This window comes from Sinocyclocheilus grahami, unplaced genomic scaffold (genome assembly GCF_001515645.1).
Source record: "Sinocyclocheilus grahami isolate Dianchi unplaced genomic scaffold, SAMN03320097.WGS_v1.1 scaffold58.1, whole genome shotgun sequence".
NCBI classification, from domain to species: domain Eukaryota; kingdom Metazoa; phylum Chordata; class Actinopteri; order Cypriniformes; family Cyprinidae; genus Sinocyclocheilus; species Sinocyclocheilus grahami.
Genome location: NW_015505237.1, coordinates 2,053,047 through 2,070,553, shown reverse-complemented (window position 1 = coordinate 2,070,553; position 17,507 = coordinate 2,053,047). Strand labels below are relative to the sequence as shown.

Here is a 17,507-nt window from a genome sequence, read left to right as displayed (position 1 = left end):
CATGGGTGCCAATAATAGCCTTGTGGGCAAGTGCACCGACATATAGCGCCGTTGTGTTATTACTCGGGCATCCCAAGTTCGAATCCCGGCTCGGACCATTCCTGATCCTGTCCCCTCTCACGCTTCCACTCCGCTTGCTGTCTGCGCTACACTATCCTATCATAATAAAAAAAGGCAAAAAAAAAGTACACTACTGCTTTAGTTTGGTGTGGGAATAAAAAAAAAAAATACAATTTAAATGAACTGTTTTCTATGTTAGTATATATATATATATATATATATAAAAGCTTTATTCCTTGCATGCATCAGCATCATTAATACTCCAGTATTCAGTGTCAGATGACCCTTCAGAAGTCATTCTAATATGCTGATTTCAAGACACATTTATTATTATTATCATCATCATTTATGTTGAAAACAGTTGTGCTGCTTAATATTTTTGTGTGAACCACAATGCATTTTTTTTTTCTCAGGGAAATAGAAATAGAAATTTCAGAAGAACCACATTTATTAGAAGTCTTCTGAAACATTATAAATGTTTTTACTGTCACCTTTGATCAATGTAATGCGACTATGTGGGAATAAAAGTATTAATGACACAAACCTTTGAAATGTAGTGTATGTAGGTTGATATTTTTAAAACTTCACTTATAAATCAATTATATAATACTAAACGTGGGCAATTAAGGAATACATATATTATTGCTATTATTTGTTTCCTTTAATTGACTACATGTTTAGTCATTTATAAGTGATATGTTTTAAAACTGTAATTTAATTGCTATAAACAATTGTTGCAGTTTTGCTACAGTGGGTCCTTGAGGGTTAATTGAAAAGAGACCATATGAGAAGGATGAGAAGACAACAGTTTTGTGAAATAAACATGATGCAAAGCCAGCAGTGTGATTTTGTCTGCATCTGAAATCTGTTTCCTTCTCTTTGGCATCCATCCTGAACTAGTCTACAAGTAGGTACTTGTTTGCTGGCAGTCTCCAAGCTGTTCTAAGGCACATTTGTTTCAACAAAGACTTCTTCAAAGTTGCAATGGACTCAGACTCAGAGTTTTGAAAGCAGGTGAAGTGGGCTGGCTTGGTCTTTACAAGGGCAACTTTTTGTTTTCCTTTAGTGGGATCAGAAAGTTTGCTGTGTATTTTCATTTCCCCTTTAATTCTGTCTTGACTCCACAAAAGCGGCTCTGTTTGTTGGCTGAGAGCTGCTTATCTGTATGACCTGGAATACAAGAAGTCTGCAAGAACACTGTTATGATTGTGTTCGGTCATAATTAATATTTTTGTGTGAACCACAATGCATTTTTTTTTCTCAGGGAAATAGAAATAGAAATTTCAGAAGAACCACATTTATTAGAAGTCTTCTGAAACATTATAAATGTTTTTACTGTCACCTTTGATCAATGTAATGCGACTATGTGGGAATAAAAGTATTAATGACACAAACCTTTGAAATGTAGTGTATGTAGGTTGATATTTTTAAAACTTCACTTATAAATCAATTATATAATACTAAACGTGGGCAATTAAGGAATACATATATTATTGCTATTATTTGTTTCCTTTAATTGACTACATGTTTAGTCATTTATAAGTGATATGTTTTAAAACTGTAATTTAATTGCTATAAACAATTGTTGCAGTTTTGCTACAGTGGGTCCTTGAGGGTTAATTGAAAAGAGACCATATGAGAAGGATGAGAAGACAACAGTTTTGTGAAATAAACATGATGCAAAGCCAGCAGTGTGATTTTGTCTGCATCTGAAATCTGTTTCCTTCTCTTTGGCATCCATCCTGAACTAGTCTACAAGTAGGTACTTGTTTGCTGGCAGTCTCCAAGCTGTTCTAAGGCACATTTGTTTCAACAAAGACTTCTTCAAAGTTGCAATGGACTCAGACTCAGAGTTTTGAAAGCAGGTGAAGTGGGCTGGCTTGGTCTTTACAAGGGCAACTTTTTGTTTTCCTTTAGTGGGATCAGAAAGTTTGCTGTGTATTTTCATTTCCCCTTTAATTCTGTCTTGACTCCACAAAAGCGGCTCTGTTTGTTGGCTGAGAGCTGCTTATCTGTATGACCTGGAATACAAGAAGTCTGCAAGAACACTGTTATGATTGTGTTCGGTCATAATTCAGTCACAGTGAAGGCTAAGGCTTTGCCAAAATGGTAAAAGTTTCCAATATCAGCAAGCTACCAGTGTTTATAGGTTGTTCTCTCAATGGGTGAGTGATGAAGAATAAGACACATTTGTGTGTTTAACATTCTTTTGTTGATCTACTGACCTACTTTTAGCTGCAGTACAGACTTCAGCTCATTTCACTCCTTTTTGAGGAATCCAGACAAAGATCTTTTTTATTTGACTGGGTTGCAGTTGTTTATTTTGCCAATGAATCAACTTTTAAACCGGAGGTTTGATAACGATTCACCTTGTTATAGTTCATAATTACGTTCCTTCCTCTTGGAAGCATCTCATTCGGCTTTCTCCTATGATCACTTCTCATCAGAGTGATCAGAAATGTCCTTCTTGCTGCTCCAAAGTCGTGTGCCTGAACAGAGAAAGTGCATAGCTTGCAGCAAACATGGCTGCATTGTAATGAAGAGAGAGTTTTTATGGTGTTTTATAGTGGTGAGATTTATCGCCCGTGCCTCTGGATCTTTGGTGTGTCGGTGGCCTGCACAATCTAAAGAGTACAGCAGTCTGACGCAGAGAGCCACGGAGATGTCCAGCAGCAGCTGTTGAGCCTTTTCCAGGCAGTCCATTTGATAAAAGCATTGGATATTCACCTCTCATGTTTCATGAGGTGTTGTGTAGAAGTAGAAGCACGAGTCTAGGAGACTTACTAGGGAGACCTGGATTTTTTTTTTATTAACTTTTTTATGAAGATTTGTTCACAAAGCTATAGTTTCCCCCAAAGAAATTATGGTCCATTTCATAGTTGTTTGTAATTCACACACAAATCTCTCATATCAAGGTCCTCATTAACATGTCGCCATCACTTGCATCATCTACGTTTATCTGCATTTGTCTCGAAGCAAAAATGACTTCCTGTTTCTGAGAGTTCTGTTTATTTTTTTCATTTTGAAAAATAAACAAAATGACTTTTTTTCCCTCTCCATCCGGCCAAGACTGAAATAACTCCTTACCATGACCTCAGAAAAAAGAAAAAAAAAATCACAATTTTGCACTGTAATCATATCTGACCCAACAGCCAGTTGAGTTTCTGATTTTGGAGCTTGACGGCAGGTGGTGGTTTGGGTCACTCCACCTTTGGATGGTTCTTCAGGGATATGGTCAAGACAAAGTAGTGCCCCCCCCCGTGATTAAGGGCCCTTGGGTGTGTCACTAATCAGTATGTCACTAGGGCTGTATTATTACGCCCTTTTCCCTCTCTGCATGTCTGTGAATTACCCTGGTTTTATGCTGGGGTTGTAGGAGCTTTCAGGAGCTGTGGGGAAAGTAATGATATAGACCCTGTAGCTTCCTAAAGTGATTTAAGGACACAAGAAGTCACTCATCAGCATTTCAGTTTCTTTGTAATGATTTGATCATCTTTGGTATGACTGGTTTTGTTTATGCCACAATAGAGTTGTGAATTTTGCCCTTGTTGTGACATGTTTCTGTCGGCTGTGCACACAAATCAGCAATCTCTTCCTGAGACAGTGATTCACTGTTTCCTGTGTTTATGATTCCTGTAAATATGTATGATTCATTGAACAAGTAGTGGTACAGTAGCTTTAATAGTTGAGCATTTGAGAGGATTCTAGGATTCTAGCAGATCAGTGGCTTGTTCGGACTAAAGTAAATGAGATACAGGAATGGCCTTTTCCTTATGAATATGACTTAAAAATAGGGATGCACGATATATCGGCCACCATATCGGTATCGGCCCATATCGGCTCATTTTTTCTGTTATCGGTATCGGCCAGATAAGAAAATTTGGCCGATATCTTAAAGCCGATAAATAATGCATTATTTTCTTCAGAGACATAGTGCCGTTTACATCATATTGCCCCATGAGAACTTTTGAAGCACTGTTGAATGGCAAGACCATAACAAAAAAGCTTTTTTTCTTTCTTTTTTTCAATTTGTAGTATTTGTTTTTTATTTTTATTTTTATTTATAATGTAACATTTAGGTAGAATATATACTTTAATGGAATAGCTGGGTCATTATCATTAATTAGGATCATATAAAAAAATTAACACAATAAGGACGTACTTTGACTTACATACCTGTTTAACAAACCATTGAGATCATATAGAAAAATTTAACACAAAAGGGTGTATATTCACTATAGCTGTTTAACACATCTGACTTAATGGAAAGATGTCTTGTCTGTTTTGGATTGGTTCCTTTGTGTTGTAATTCCCAGAATTTGTCTGTGGGGATTTTCTGAATTTAACTGTTATAGCTCCACTGCGAAAAGCAGTCAGGTGACTGCAGGAGCCACAGGTAGTGTTACTAGAGCCAAACATGTGAGTGTCAACAGAAATAATTAGAGGGCTTATTTGTGTGCATATTAGTTAATGGATAGCTGAAACCGCTTAATGTGTTGTAATCAGATTGGGAAATTAATGCAGATTGTGAAGGCAGAAGTGTTGGAGGTTTTCTAATCACATTTACATTTTATATAATTGACACATTCCTGGCATCAACATTACAAGTAAAAATTTCTCAGAACTGTTAACGGAGTATTCAAAACACATGCTAATACAATACATGTGTTAATATTCAACCTAACCAAATAATTCTTTCCTAAGATGTGCAGTAGGGGTTTAAGCAAGACTTTTATATTTTCACATTATGTTTTTAGTAAAGATGAGCGGAGAAAAGACACTCCAGGATAGAAATTGGAGAAAAATGATACCAGAAACACTGCTTCAAGAAAGACATGTTTAATTTCTTGAAACCTCATCTCTTACAGCTGCTCCAGACCAGTCTTTTTGTTTTCAGTCAGCCCTGGAAATAAGGGTGTACAGGAGCATCCAAAATGTTTTTGGCCTGGAATATTTGAGTGGTTAGAGGTTTAAGGTTGATTCCAACAAATATTTGCTCATGCAGTGTGTTTTTTTTTTTCTTTCAATATTTCATAACTGTTCATGACCTCTACAGCACAAGTCTTTGGTGTGCACTTTGAAGCTGTTTGTCTGTGCTGACTTGGTTTAACCCACATGTGTGAATGTTTTTGTGGCTGTTTAGTGTTGCCTCATAAACTCTTCACTCTGTTCGTCTTTTCTCCCCTTGCTCCAGAGCTACCTGAGAACTGGACTGACAAAATTACATTGCAGGTAATTTTCAGAGAACGTACTTCCAGAATGCGCTGTGACGAGCTTGGTGAAACAAGTCTGTGACTGTAAACAATTTGAGAAAATTGATGATTATAAATCTGTTTTGTTCAATACTAAAAAAGTTTTGGTACAAAAGCAGGTCAATGTAATTATTGACTGTTTATAAATGGAATAGTTTACGAAGTATTTGTGTATGCAATGTATTTTTGCTTTTTGAAATGCTGTGTTGCTAGCTTAACAACATGCTAAAATTATTCAAATCAGTTGTGAGGATGGTTGCTTTTGCGGTTATTTCAGATGTGATTTTGTAGATATAAGGCAGCTCTCTCAAGGTTTCACAACATAGCTTTTATGTTTTATATGATATGATAGATGGATGGATGGATGATGGATAGATAGATAGATAAAAAGTAAATGAAGACGAAGAAAAAAAAAACAACACTTTGTACAAAGTTTTTATATGTATATTAGGGATGCACCGATATGAAAATTTTGCCCGATACCGATAACCGATTCTTCTTTATTTTTAAGACATTGCAGGTAATTTTCAGAGAACGTACTTCCAGAATGCGCTGTGACGAGCTTGGTGAAACAAGTCTGTGACTGTAAACAATTTGAGAAAATTGATGATTATAAATCTGTTTTGTTCAATACTAAAAAAGTTTTGGTACAAAAGCAGGTCAATGTAATTATTGACTGTTTATAAATGTAATAGTTTACAAAGTATTTGTGTATGCAATGTATTTTTGCTTTTTGAAATGCTGTGTTGCTAGCTTAACAACATGCTAAAATTATTCAAATCAATTGTGAGGATGGTTGCTTTTGCGGTTATTTCAGATGTGATTTTGTAGATATAAGGCAGCTCTCTCAAGGTTTCACAACATAGCTTTTATGTTTTATATGATATGATAGATGGATGGATGATGGATAGATAGATAGATAAAAAGTAAATGAAGACGAAGAAAAAAAACCAACACTTTGTACAAAGTTTTTATATGTATATATTTATTTATATCTATATAGAGAGAGAGGCAGATCTAGTTATTTTAATATAGCTTTATGTGAAATTCAGACTATTTCTGTGTCTTTTGGTTTGATTTGTTTAGATATGTTATTTGGTATAAAAAGTTTGCCAACCACTTATGACTGATATTGAAATGCCTTAAAAATATGCATACATGTTGTACGTGTATGTTGTTCTTGTGTGTATAATGCACAGATACTACAGTTCCCCTTCATCCTGTCTTAATGACTCGATCTTGTCTTGTCTTGTTGTGTTCACTCAGGCCCAGGCGGTCACACTCACGGTGGCTCAGGCCTTCAAAGTGGCCTTCGAGTTCTGGGAGGTTGCCAAAAAAGGTACAGAGTATCATATCTCTCCACAGAACAATGTGGAGGTCGTATATTACTGCAGAGGATCATACGCCACAAGTGAAAAATAATTGGTCACTTTGTTTTGAAGAATATGCTCTCCTGATGGGGTCTTTGAGGGCATTGAGGCTGTAGTGATTGATTATGGCAGTCGGGCCATTGCTCTGTTGCCTTTTCATGATATAGAAAAGATGGACACACAAAATGATTTGATTTTTAGATTTGGTAAACAGAAGCCAGTTAATGCATCACAAAGAAATTCCTTGTATATCTTCAACTTTACAGACAAATTTTAAAAAATGATGTGACCAGATTACAACATAAAATTAATACTTAAAGGAATGAAACATTTCCAAAATTAACATTTACTCACCAAGTGAATGGGTGCGTCAGAATAAGAGTCCAAACAGGTGATAAAAACATCAAAATAATCCACAAGTACTCCACACCACTCCAGTCCATCAGTTAACATCTTAGTGAAGTGAAAAGCTGTATGTGTTTGTAAGAAATAAATAGAATATTACAATGTTTTTAACTTTATAAAAAATGATGTGACCAGATTACAACATAATATTAATACTTAAAGGAATGAAACATTTCCAAAATTAACATTTACTCACCAAGTGAATGGGTGCGTCAGAATAAGAGTCCAAACAGGTGATAAAAACATCAAAATAATCCACAAGTACTCCAGTCCATCAGTTAACATCTTAGTGAAGTGAAAAGCTGTATGAATTTAATTCATGTGTTGCTCTACTTTCAGAGAGAGAGAACCGTGAGAAATGGGATTCAGCTGGAGAGACGTCCAACAGTTCACAGTCAGAGAGATCGGTCAGCCTGAACAGCCTTAAAGTAGGAGGTACAAACTAGGGTTGTGCCGATAGACGATAGTATCGTGTATCGACGATAGAAAGAGATATCGCCTGTGGCTGAGGCCTTTGACGATAGCAAGACGATTATTATTATTATCAGGCTAGTAATATTATCTAATTAATATTAGGGCTTATTTGCAGTGGTGGCTCGTCGGGGGAGGCAGGGGAGGCACAGCTTCCCCATAATTTTGAGGTGAAAATGGGAGGAGGACGATTTAATGTTAATAAAATTCACAATTCATTTCAGTTCATGTCTCAGAATGTAGGGTTGTGCCGATAGACGATAGTATCGTGTATCGACGATAGAAAGAGATATCGCCTGTGGCTGAGGCCTTTGACGATAGCAAGACGATTATTATTATCAGGCTAGTAATATTATCTAATTAATATTAGGGCTTATTTGCAGTGGTCGCTCGTCGGGGGAGGCAGGGGAGGCACAGCTTCCCCATAATTTTGAGGTGAAAATGGGAGGAGGACGATTTAATGTTAATAAAATTCACAATTCATTTCAGTTCATGTCTCAGAATGTGTATTTTTGTTTGTAATTTCACAGTTGTAATACCATAACGTGAAAGCGCCACTTTTCTATCGTGAATGTGCCGAATCTGCTGATGTAATTACAACCACTAGGTGATAGAGAAGGGTAGGGGAGGCCAGGGGAGAGATGAGCTCTCGTGCCTCCGTTGGTAAAAACAAATTAGCCAATCAGCACCGAGTGTTCACTTTCAGCGCTGAGGATTGTTGAGAAAAGATCATCATAGAGACGTAAATTACGTGATATTAGTTTGTACGTCTGCTGCTGCGCTGATAATGTACCAAGTACTTATGATGAGTAGCGATATTGAATATTTGATTGCCAACAGATTTTCCAAGCTGTCATTCAAACAGTATATATACAAATTTAGGGAAAACAGCCTAAGCTGGATATAGGCTACAGCAGTCGGCTTAATTAAATGGCACAACAGGCAGCTCTCTTTTAACACAGACTTTTAAGAAGGGATGGATGTTTGCTTCAAGTGATAGGCCAGGTAAGTGAAATTATATTATCTTGCTGTATGTATGTCGTTTTCTTTACGTTTTCTGACCAAAAGCAACCAAAAAGCCATTTTAAAGTGGTTAAGCTAATAATAATAATCGGCAGGGATCCCAGACCATACAATTTAGTGTGCCTCCTCTATTTTAAACCCCACGAGCCGCCACTGGTCATTACTGAGGTCGCTGGCCTTTGTAGTAATGCTGAGAACATAACATTAGGGTTTCTCAGTGTACTAAGGTAACCAAAATACACATTACCATTCAAAAGTTTGGGGTCTGTAAATTAATTAATTAAATTTAATAAATTATTTTTAAATACACTCTTACGCTCACTAATGCTATATTTATTTGATAAAAAATACAGTAATACTGTGAAATACTACCATTTAAAAAGTCTTTATTCTATTTTATCAATTTGTAATGTAATTTATTTTTGTGATAGCAAAGCTGACATTTTTTAGCAGCCATCACTCAGGTCTTCATTGCTAGAAATATCAGCAAATTCTAATATGCTAATTTGGTGCTCAATTATTCTTTTTGAATCAATCCAAACCTGTGTAGCTAAGGGCTATGCATTTGGAGAATTCAGAAATCAGCACCAGGGTTAGACATTACTCCGTTACCTTTTTCTTTTCGGTGCCATGCTCCGAAGACTCTCCTTCCTCGCGATCCTCCATTTTCCTCTTTGTTCCCCTTGCTTCGGAATCCTCTCCCTGTTCACCGCTCTCTTTCTCTACCTCTTCCTCTGCTGTCTCGGCTACACTCTGTAGCACCTCTTGCTCAGACGTGGATGGTGTGCTCTGATTGGTTGTGTCTTCGGGCTGTAATTCTGGTTCTTGTTTTTGAACTTCGTCTTCTACAGTCAATTCCTGACCCTGTTGTGACGGCCCAGCATCTTCCGCAGGATCTTCTGGTCTTGCCACTTCCTGCTCACATGTTTTCACTTCAGGTTCAACCGCCTCTACTCTGGTGTCCTCTTCATGGCCTTCTGCATCTTCACTGATTACAAGACTCTCTATTTGATCCTTGCCAACCACAGGTTCATTTCTCTCAACCGCTCCAATGTTTTCAATTTCCTCCATGGTCCCCTTGTCCTTGATTCTTTCATCTGCATAGACACTCCTCACACCCTCCATCTCCTCGATCCCTGGTTCAACTTCTCGCTCTCTCTCCATGCAGAACATTTCCATCCCTTGCTGCTCCTCTGCCTCAATCATGACCTCTGCCTCCTCCTCGCCCATCATCCCTCTGCCAGTATTTATACCGATTTCATCAGGCTCCGGAAATTCTTCAAAAAGAACACAAAGCATGGCCTTCTCAGCTGCCATATTGCAACTCTTGCGCCATCAGAACAGTGTTCAACGCACCACCGTTTCCGTTTAAAAAACGTTTTGCACCGTTTTGTCGGAGCTGAACGCAGCCCTGTTGACTCGCGAATTCTCTCATCATAAACAACAAAGTGCAGATGTACGTGCGATGTAAGTTTAAGAGATTTATTCATACAGTGTATATTCACTGATTTTAACGGGAGTGTTTTTAACGTGCATAACGCGCTAGACTGAGCTTGTGATGATGTTCTTTGGTAATGTAATGTTCTTTGCTCGTTTTCTGTAGCTGCTTTTTGAATAACAGGAAATGTAAGCATTGCAATTAGTAACTTACGATGTTTCTATTAATTTGTTATAATGTTAAATACAAATTCAGTCATATTAAAAACATTAGGCTGCTTTTATCCTTACGCTAGAGTTGGTTCACTTTCTCGCAATGAAACTAAGTAAATAATTACATAAATTAGCACGATAATATCGTGTATCGGCGATCTCACAGGCTGACGATATGAAAATTGAGCATATCGCCCAACACTAGTACAAACTCCTTAAACTCGCTGTGCCTTCTATTCTATTCTATTCTATTCTATTCTATGTGTGTGTGTGTGATCCATCCCTTTAGCACTTTGATACTAATGGGCTATGTATCTATTCTAGCAGTAGCTACAGAGAACCTGTTGGACATTGATGATTACTCATCTGCTGTGGAAAATGTGGACAATCCTCCCGAACCCAACAACAACAGCACCACCCTATGGGTAAGATCTTGTCCTTGTACACCGGCTTTTCTCTTAAATGAGACTCTCAGGGAGGATTCTACACGAGTGACTGCTGGCCATTAACTTTGCTCGTCTTGTTACAATTCGACTACCATTTTGTTCCTCTTTTCAGGAGATGAATGATGGTCTGGAAGAGGCTTTTTCAAGGTATGAGGCACCCAAAGCTGTTCTTATCTCCTCTCACAAGCTTCTGTCTCATCTAAATCTCCTTTCTATCTCTCTTCAATGAGGGGCAGGAAGGGCTAATCCTTGAGAAGTGAGCTGCATGTAAAAAAACATCTCGCACGTCAAGACGATCTCAAACTACATACAGTCTTTCTGTGTATGTTCTCAAAGATTGTTGGAACCGTTTGAAAGATTTCTTTTTGTTTGCTCCGCATACTTCTTGGCCTTTGATTAATCATCCGGAGCAATTGAGCAAAGGCACTTTTCCCATACCGAGGTCTCATGAGACAGATTTTCTGATTGTATTTGTTTATTTTCCACAGAACCAAGCTAGAGCTTTACTTAACAGTAGTTTGTCAGGGTATAATTCGCCCTGCAAATATAGAGTTGGCCTTCAATTCAAAGATGACAACCCTGACCTGAATATTTGTGCTTTGAGTACAAATGCTTACAATTTTGTTTAAATCCACCAAACAAGCTGAACATGGAATGCTTGGAAATGTTTCGTCAACAAGATTCTTATCTATTTATTGTATTTTTTTCTTTCCTTTCAACTGCTGTTTTTGTCTGCTTTTTGTCAGACTTATAATGGTTGTAATGAATAATTGATATTGTGAATAAGAAAATAAAATAATGTGTATTATAATAATTATTATTATTAATGAAAAAAACTGTAGAGCTGAGCAAATGAATTAGAATAAGAAAATGAGATTGCTTAAATGCAGTTTGTTACTTATTTAGTCATTTATTACTTAATATACATTTATATAAGTCTAGCATCAGAGGAACCGTGTTTTGACTGAAGGAATATTTATCAGATTAATTGATGATGGGAGCAGCCTTATTGAGCAGCAACATCTTCATCTGGGCTGAAGCAGCTAATACCGCATTTAACCTTTCATGCCTACTGGAAGATTAATATCAAAAACTGGCTGTTTCATGCATTATCACTTGTTTTAAATAGAACTGTTTCTTAAAGGGGTACAGAGAAGCATCCTGCGGCCCTTGATTGTTGTGCTCTCTCTTTGTTCCTAGCTGCAGTTTGGATAGCTATGAGTACTCTCCAGGTAACAAGTACAGGTCCAGTCCTGTACCAATCCAACCTGAGCTCAACTTCCACCCGCTCCATACCCAAATCTGTGTTCTGTTTATATACTGTCTGTCAATCTGTAACGTCATTCCCCTCCCCTGTTGTCTTCCAGAACCCTGCCAACTTTCACTGATCAACCCAACCAAATTAGCATCCTGGGCTGGTACTGACCCAACACACAGATCTAATTGTGAATTTGATGGCAGGGTTCTGCAATGACCCATATTTAAATACAATGTGGTTTGTTTACAATATCCCATCATTCTCAGTCTAGCCAGTTTGTACGTTATTTGTGTTTTCATCCTGTTTTTGTTTTTTATCCCTTAACATAACACCTAGTTAAAAGTGTAATACAATTACATTGATGTACTGCATGCCTTCTAACCTTACAAATAAAACCATACCAGTTGTTAGCATATTAGCTACCAATCAAATGTGGCCTTTCAAGGAATCACCCAAAAAATGAAAATTTGTTGAAAATGTACTCACCCTCAGGCCATCCAAGATGTAGAGGAGTTTGTTTCTTCATCAAAACAGATCTGTAGAAATTAAGCAATGCATCACTTGCTCACCAGTGGATCCTCTGCAGTGAATGGGTGCCGTCAGAATGAGAGTCCAAACAGCTAAATAATAATCCACACAACTCCAGTCCAACTATTAACGTCTTGTGAAGTCAACAGCTATGTGTTTGAAATAAATCCATTAAGATGTTTGTAACTTTAAACAAGTTCTCTATCCATAATATTGCTCTGTCCATAATTGAAAAAATATACATACAATAATTGATGGACTGGAGTGGTGTGGATTATTGTGATGTTTTTATCAGCTGTTTGGACTCTCATTCTGACGGCACCCATTCACTGCAGAGCATCCACTGGTGAGCAAGTGATGCAATGCTAGATTTCTCCAAATCTGTTCTGATGAAGAAACAGACATCTTAGAAAGCCTGAAGGTGAGTAAATTTTCTGGAAATGTACATTTTTTTTTGGGTGAAATATTCCTTTAATGAAACCTTTAGACCCATGTGGGCAATTCCAACTTTACAAATGTGACGAAATCAGAGGATTTATTCTTCATTTATACTTATTTACCCAATTACCTATGTTAATCAAACCTGTACATCTGCATCACTGAAGAGTTTCAGCTTTTTCAGTTGGCATTCTTCTGTCTCTTTCCCCGTAGACTCGCTAAGTCTCGTACTAACCCCCGGGTCCTGGACATTGGAGTGAGGCCTCAGGACTGGAACTCTGAGACCGATTGGGACAAGACCAATGGAAACACACCAAACGCCGATGAGCTCTTCAGTCTCTGAGCACAGATACGTTTGTGGGAGGAAGTAGATCCAGGAACCTCATGCAGGAGTCTTCTGCCAGTCGAGAGGGCGGCGCACTGGTCCTTCTCGTCCCGATCATCTGGTCCATTACACCAAAGCAATAGCAGATGAGTCTATTTTTGCAACAAAAAAAAAAACTACTATACCCGAGTTTACATGCTTTATTTTTATCAATCAAATTGTATACAGAATAATGTATTTAGATACCAGAGTCAGTATTGTTTCATGTATGTTTATCATATGAAATGTAACATTGTGTATATTCAGGTGCACTGTGTGGAGTTACTTTAAGGTCTAACGCTGTAGTTTGCTGCTGCTTTGCGATTCATTTATCACCACAATGCTCTTCATTAACGATAACATTGAAATCATCGTTAAATTGACAGTACAGCTTATCTTTAGTGTCTTATGAGGCTTGTGAATCATATTTTGGTATTTACATGTTATTTTTTATTTAATCCAGACTGTATGATTGTTATAACACCCAAAGGGGCCATTTAATATTTCTCTAAAAAAATCTAATAAACATGTTAAAATGATCTAAGAATTTAGCCCATTATTATTATTTTTTTTTATTTGTATTTTATGTGTAGTTCATTATATGGTATTCCATGATCTTATTAGTATTACTAGTATTAGTATTACCTTGATATTTCATTATCTGTTATATATGTTAAATATCTTTTGAACTATTTGTCCTATGTAGGGTTGTTGGGATTCTGGAGAATATATCTCTGGCAGATATTATTACATTACATTATTTAGCTTTAATAACTTACTTATTCATGCATATTTGTCCTTTTCCAAATTAATTTCTCACATTGCTAGTGCTACACCATCCATTTAATTCAATCAAAAAGGTGCTAAAATGTAATTAAATGTAATATTAAATGTTAAATATTTTTAAATATAAATTAAAAAATGTAATCTGTGTATATCCTATAACTATATTCTTTATCTTATAACAGACCAAATTGTTTTGATGATTATTTTTTTCTAACCGTTTTTAGTCACCAGGAGAGGGCAGCATTGCCTTCTAAATTTCTCTGGCTCTTCATCTCCATTTTAGTTTTTGTGTGAAACAGTGTTTTTGTGCATGAGGTGGATTTCTTTCACTTTTTCTATATTCGTCCCAGATGACACAAAATGCACTTGACACATGTAGAGCAGCTGCAGCAGAGTCTATTTGAAATACCACAGGAGAGTTATTGTGGCCATGGATGGCGATATATATTGGCAAGAGCACCCTATACTTTGCCTGAAAACCTCAGACCTGTAAATCAAATACCAAGCAGGTCTTATTGAGAGCTCACTGGATATCAATTCAGATTCTATATAATGGTGGTTTCCTGTAACCCAAAGACCGCTTTCCTTAAAGGGATAGTTCACCCAAAAATGAAAGTTCTGTCATTAATTACTCTCCCTCATGTCGTTCCAAACCTGTAAGACCTCCGTTCATCTTCAGAACACAAATTAAGATATTTTTGATGAAATTTGAGAGCTTTCTGACCCTGCATAGACGGCAATGCAACAGACACATTAAAGGCCCAGAAACGTAGTAAGGACATCATTAAAATAGTCCATGTGACATCAGTGCTTCGACCGTAATTTTATGAAGCTACGAGAATACTTTTTGCATGCAAAGAAAACAAAACGACTTTATTCAACAATTTCTTCTCTTCCGTGTCAGTCTTCAACGCACATTCATGGACTATTTTAATGATGTCCTTACTACCTTTCTGGGCCTTGAACATGTCAGTTGCGTTGCTGTCTATGCAGGGTCAGAAAGCTCTCGGATTTCATCAAAAATATCTTAATTTGTGTTCTGAAGATGAACGAAGGTCTTCTGGGTTTGGAACGGCATGAGGGTGAATAATTGCTAAAAGGATTTTTCATTCATTTTTGGGTGAACTATCCCTTTAAGTACATGTGATTTTGTTTGTCAACATGGACTAACTTGACCTTTGTGTTCCTATAAAAAATGGACAAGTTTTTTCTGTACCTTTTTCCTCGGCTTATAGAATGGAACCCAAGCGGTTGACGTGCGTGTGGTTGTGTGTGTACATGTGTGGAGTCAGGTGTGCATGTGGGTTGAAGCGTGTGACGCAAAGTGCTCAAGAGAATCCTTGACGCACCAATACACGCACACGCACTCAAACAAAAACGTGTCTAAAAATGTGTGGGAGGCTCAGAGCTTCAGAAATGTTCTCCCCTCATACAATCCGTATCCTCTCGCCTGAGGACTTTCCCTCAAACTTCATTGGCATTCGTTCTGTAACGTACCCCTCCAAATTGTGTGAAATGTTCAAGTCATATTTCCTTTTCTGTCTCTCGTCTATATATAGGTGAATTGTGGGTGAAATGCCATCGATTTCACCAAGGTCTCTAGTTCAGAACGGATGAAGCTTACGCTTTACAGCCAGTAAAAATAGATTAAACCTAAAGGGCAGAAAGTCCGGAGCACACAGGCATCTGTATTCACAGGGCCACTGTCTGTGAATGGCTGATGGGATTTTGCTTGCACTTTAAACACACCAAGGTTGAACAAGATGGATGGGTTTGATCACAGAGTCGGTCGAGAATCTGCAGCCCATTACTTTTTTCTTTATTTTTTACCTTAGAAGCCATCTTCTATAATTCACTGCTCAGCTGAGTAATTTTGATATAACAGCCATCCTTTGTGTACGTTTGACCCAGATGAATAGCACCGATCTGAAAAGTTCCAGCTGAAGGTCTTTAATTTTATGCCGGATGTGGGATATTTCTTACCGTTCAGCTAGTGCTATATTATACGGAGTGCATAGCAGATTTATTTAAATTACCATAAAACATTTTTTAAACAGTCAGTGAAGTGTTATTTCTTCATTAGTCAGTGATGGCTTAAATACAGCCTGTCAACTTCTTTTTTTTTACTGAAGAAACAGCTTGGAGGAAGTCCATAATTAAACCATCATGATTTGATGAGACAGACAGTGTTTTATTGGTATTGTAACCACAAACAAAATGCACAATGTGGTTACACAATGAATTTGGATGCTTAATTTATGAATGTCAGTGCATTAGATACAAAATATCAAACCGAGTGGCATACACTCACTAAAAATGACCCAGTTTTACAGACCAGTTGATTAAAAGTAGTTACGAAAATGATAAAAGTGATTTTGTGTCATCTAATGCAGAGATATCCGTACATTAGAGTAATTACAGTCCATTGTTCTGGAAGAGTAGGTTCACTTATAGTCTATTTCTGATGAAGTGGCCGTGTAAGTGCTGGTTTGATGCCAGCTAACTGAACATTTGCTTGCTGTTGCAGGTCAGTGCTGTGCTGTCACTGGAAATCGTATGAGTCTTGTACATCTATTTTTATCTCTGTTAAAGGTAAGCATTCGGTTTTCTGAGATGTATCCCACGCTGTTGCAAATTCTGCTGATTTGGCTATTAGACCGTGTTCTTTAGCTGATTAACATTGATTCGGTTTTGCTAAAACTACAACAACAACAACAAAAAAAGGTTTGTGATGGTCTTGAAAGCATGCAAGAATGTGCTAGACACCTCAAACCAATAACGCCTAGCATCATATGGCATAGAAAATCGTGTTTATAAATGTATGGATGTTGATAATAGCTGAATAATTAATTTGCAGCTTGTTGTATATGTTCTCTTTGTAAAGAGATAGAGAGATTTTTTTTGTCTTAATATATTTATTTTTGTCTCAAAGTATTAGAAGTTATATTTTTTTAATTTAAAATAATTATGTAATATTTTTGACAAATTTTAAAGAACTTTAAATGTCACAATATATATTTTTTTCTCAATGGGAGAAAATGTAAAGAACTTAAAATGTTATTAATGTTAAATGTTAAAAATGTACCTGTTTCAAGAAAAAAAAAAGCTTTGCTAAAAATTTAAATATAACTGAGAATTCAATTGGACATTTTTTAAAGGAAAAAAATAAATTTTGTGAGGGGGAAAAAATGTACAGAAAACATATCTAATTAAAAATGTAAATATTTCTAGGAAATATAAATATGTTTCAAGAAAATATAAAAATGCTTTGCTAAAAATGAAAATATAACACATTTGAAAATATAAAATTTTTTGAAGAAAAGTTTTACATTTTGTAAAGGGAATAAATGTAAAGAAAACATAACTGATTGAAAAATATAAATATTTCTAGCAAATATAGAAATAGACATTTTTAATAAAAGCATTTTTTTTTCTTTTACATTTTTACACAAGAAA

At 36.6% G+C, this 17,507-nt stretch overlaps 1 protein-coding gene across 1 annotated transcript; it reads left to right on the top strand.

The window, feature by feature from the left end:
- The first annotated feature begins 6,500 nt into the window (after positions 1-6,500).
- Positions 6,501-13,239, top strand: LOC107584284 (low density lipoprotein receptor adapter protein 1-A-like). The gene is made up of 6 exons (XM_016270841.1): positions 6,501-6,651; positions 7,427-7,522; positions 10,556-10,656; positions 10,790-10,824; positions 11,878-11,909; positions 13,115-13,239. The coding sequence occupies exons 1-6, from the start codon at positions 6,504-6,506 to the stop codon at positions 13,159-13,161; spliced, it is 459 nt and encodes a 152-aa protein (XP_016126327.1). The 5' UTR covers positions 6,501-6,503; the 3' UTR covers positions 13,162-13,239.
- The last annotated feature ends 4,268 nt before the right edge of the window (positions 13,240-17,507 follow it).

Coding starts and splice junctions, on each gene's coding strand:
- LOC107584284 (XM_016270841.1), top strand. CDS start 6,504: ATGCACAGATACTACAGTTCCCCTTCATCCTGTCTTAATGACTCGATC. Junction 10,657..10,789: donor ACAACAGCACCACCCTATGG/GTAAGATCTTGT, acceptor TCCTCTTTTCAG/GAGATGAATGATGGTCTGGA. Junction 11,910..13,114: donor TAGCTATGAGTACTCTCCAG/GTAACAAGTACA, acceptor CTTTCCCCGTAG/ACTCGCTAAGTCTCGTACTA.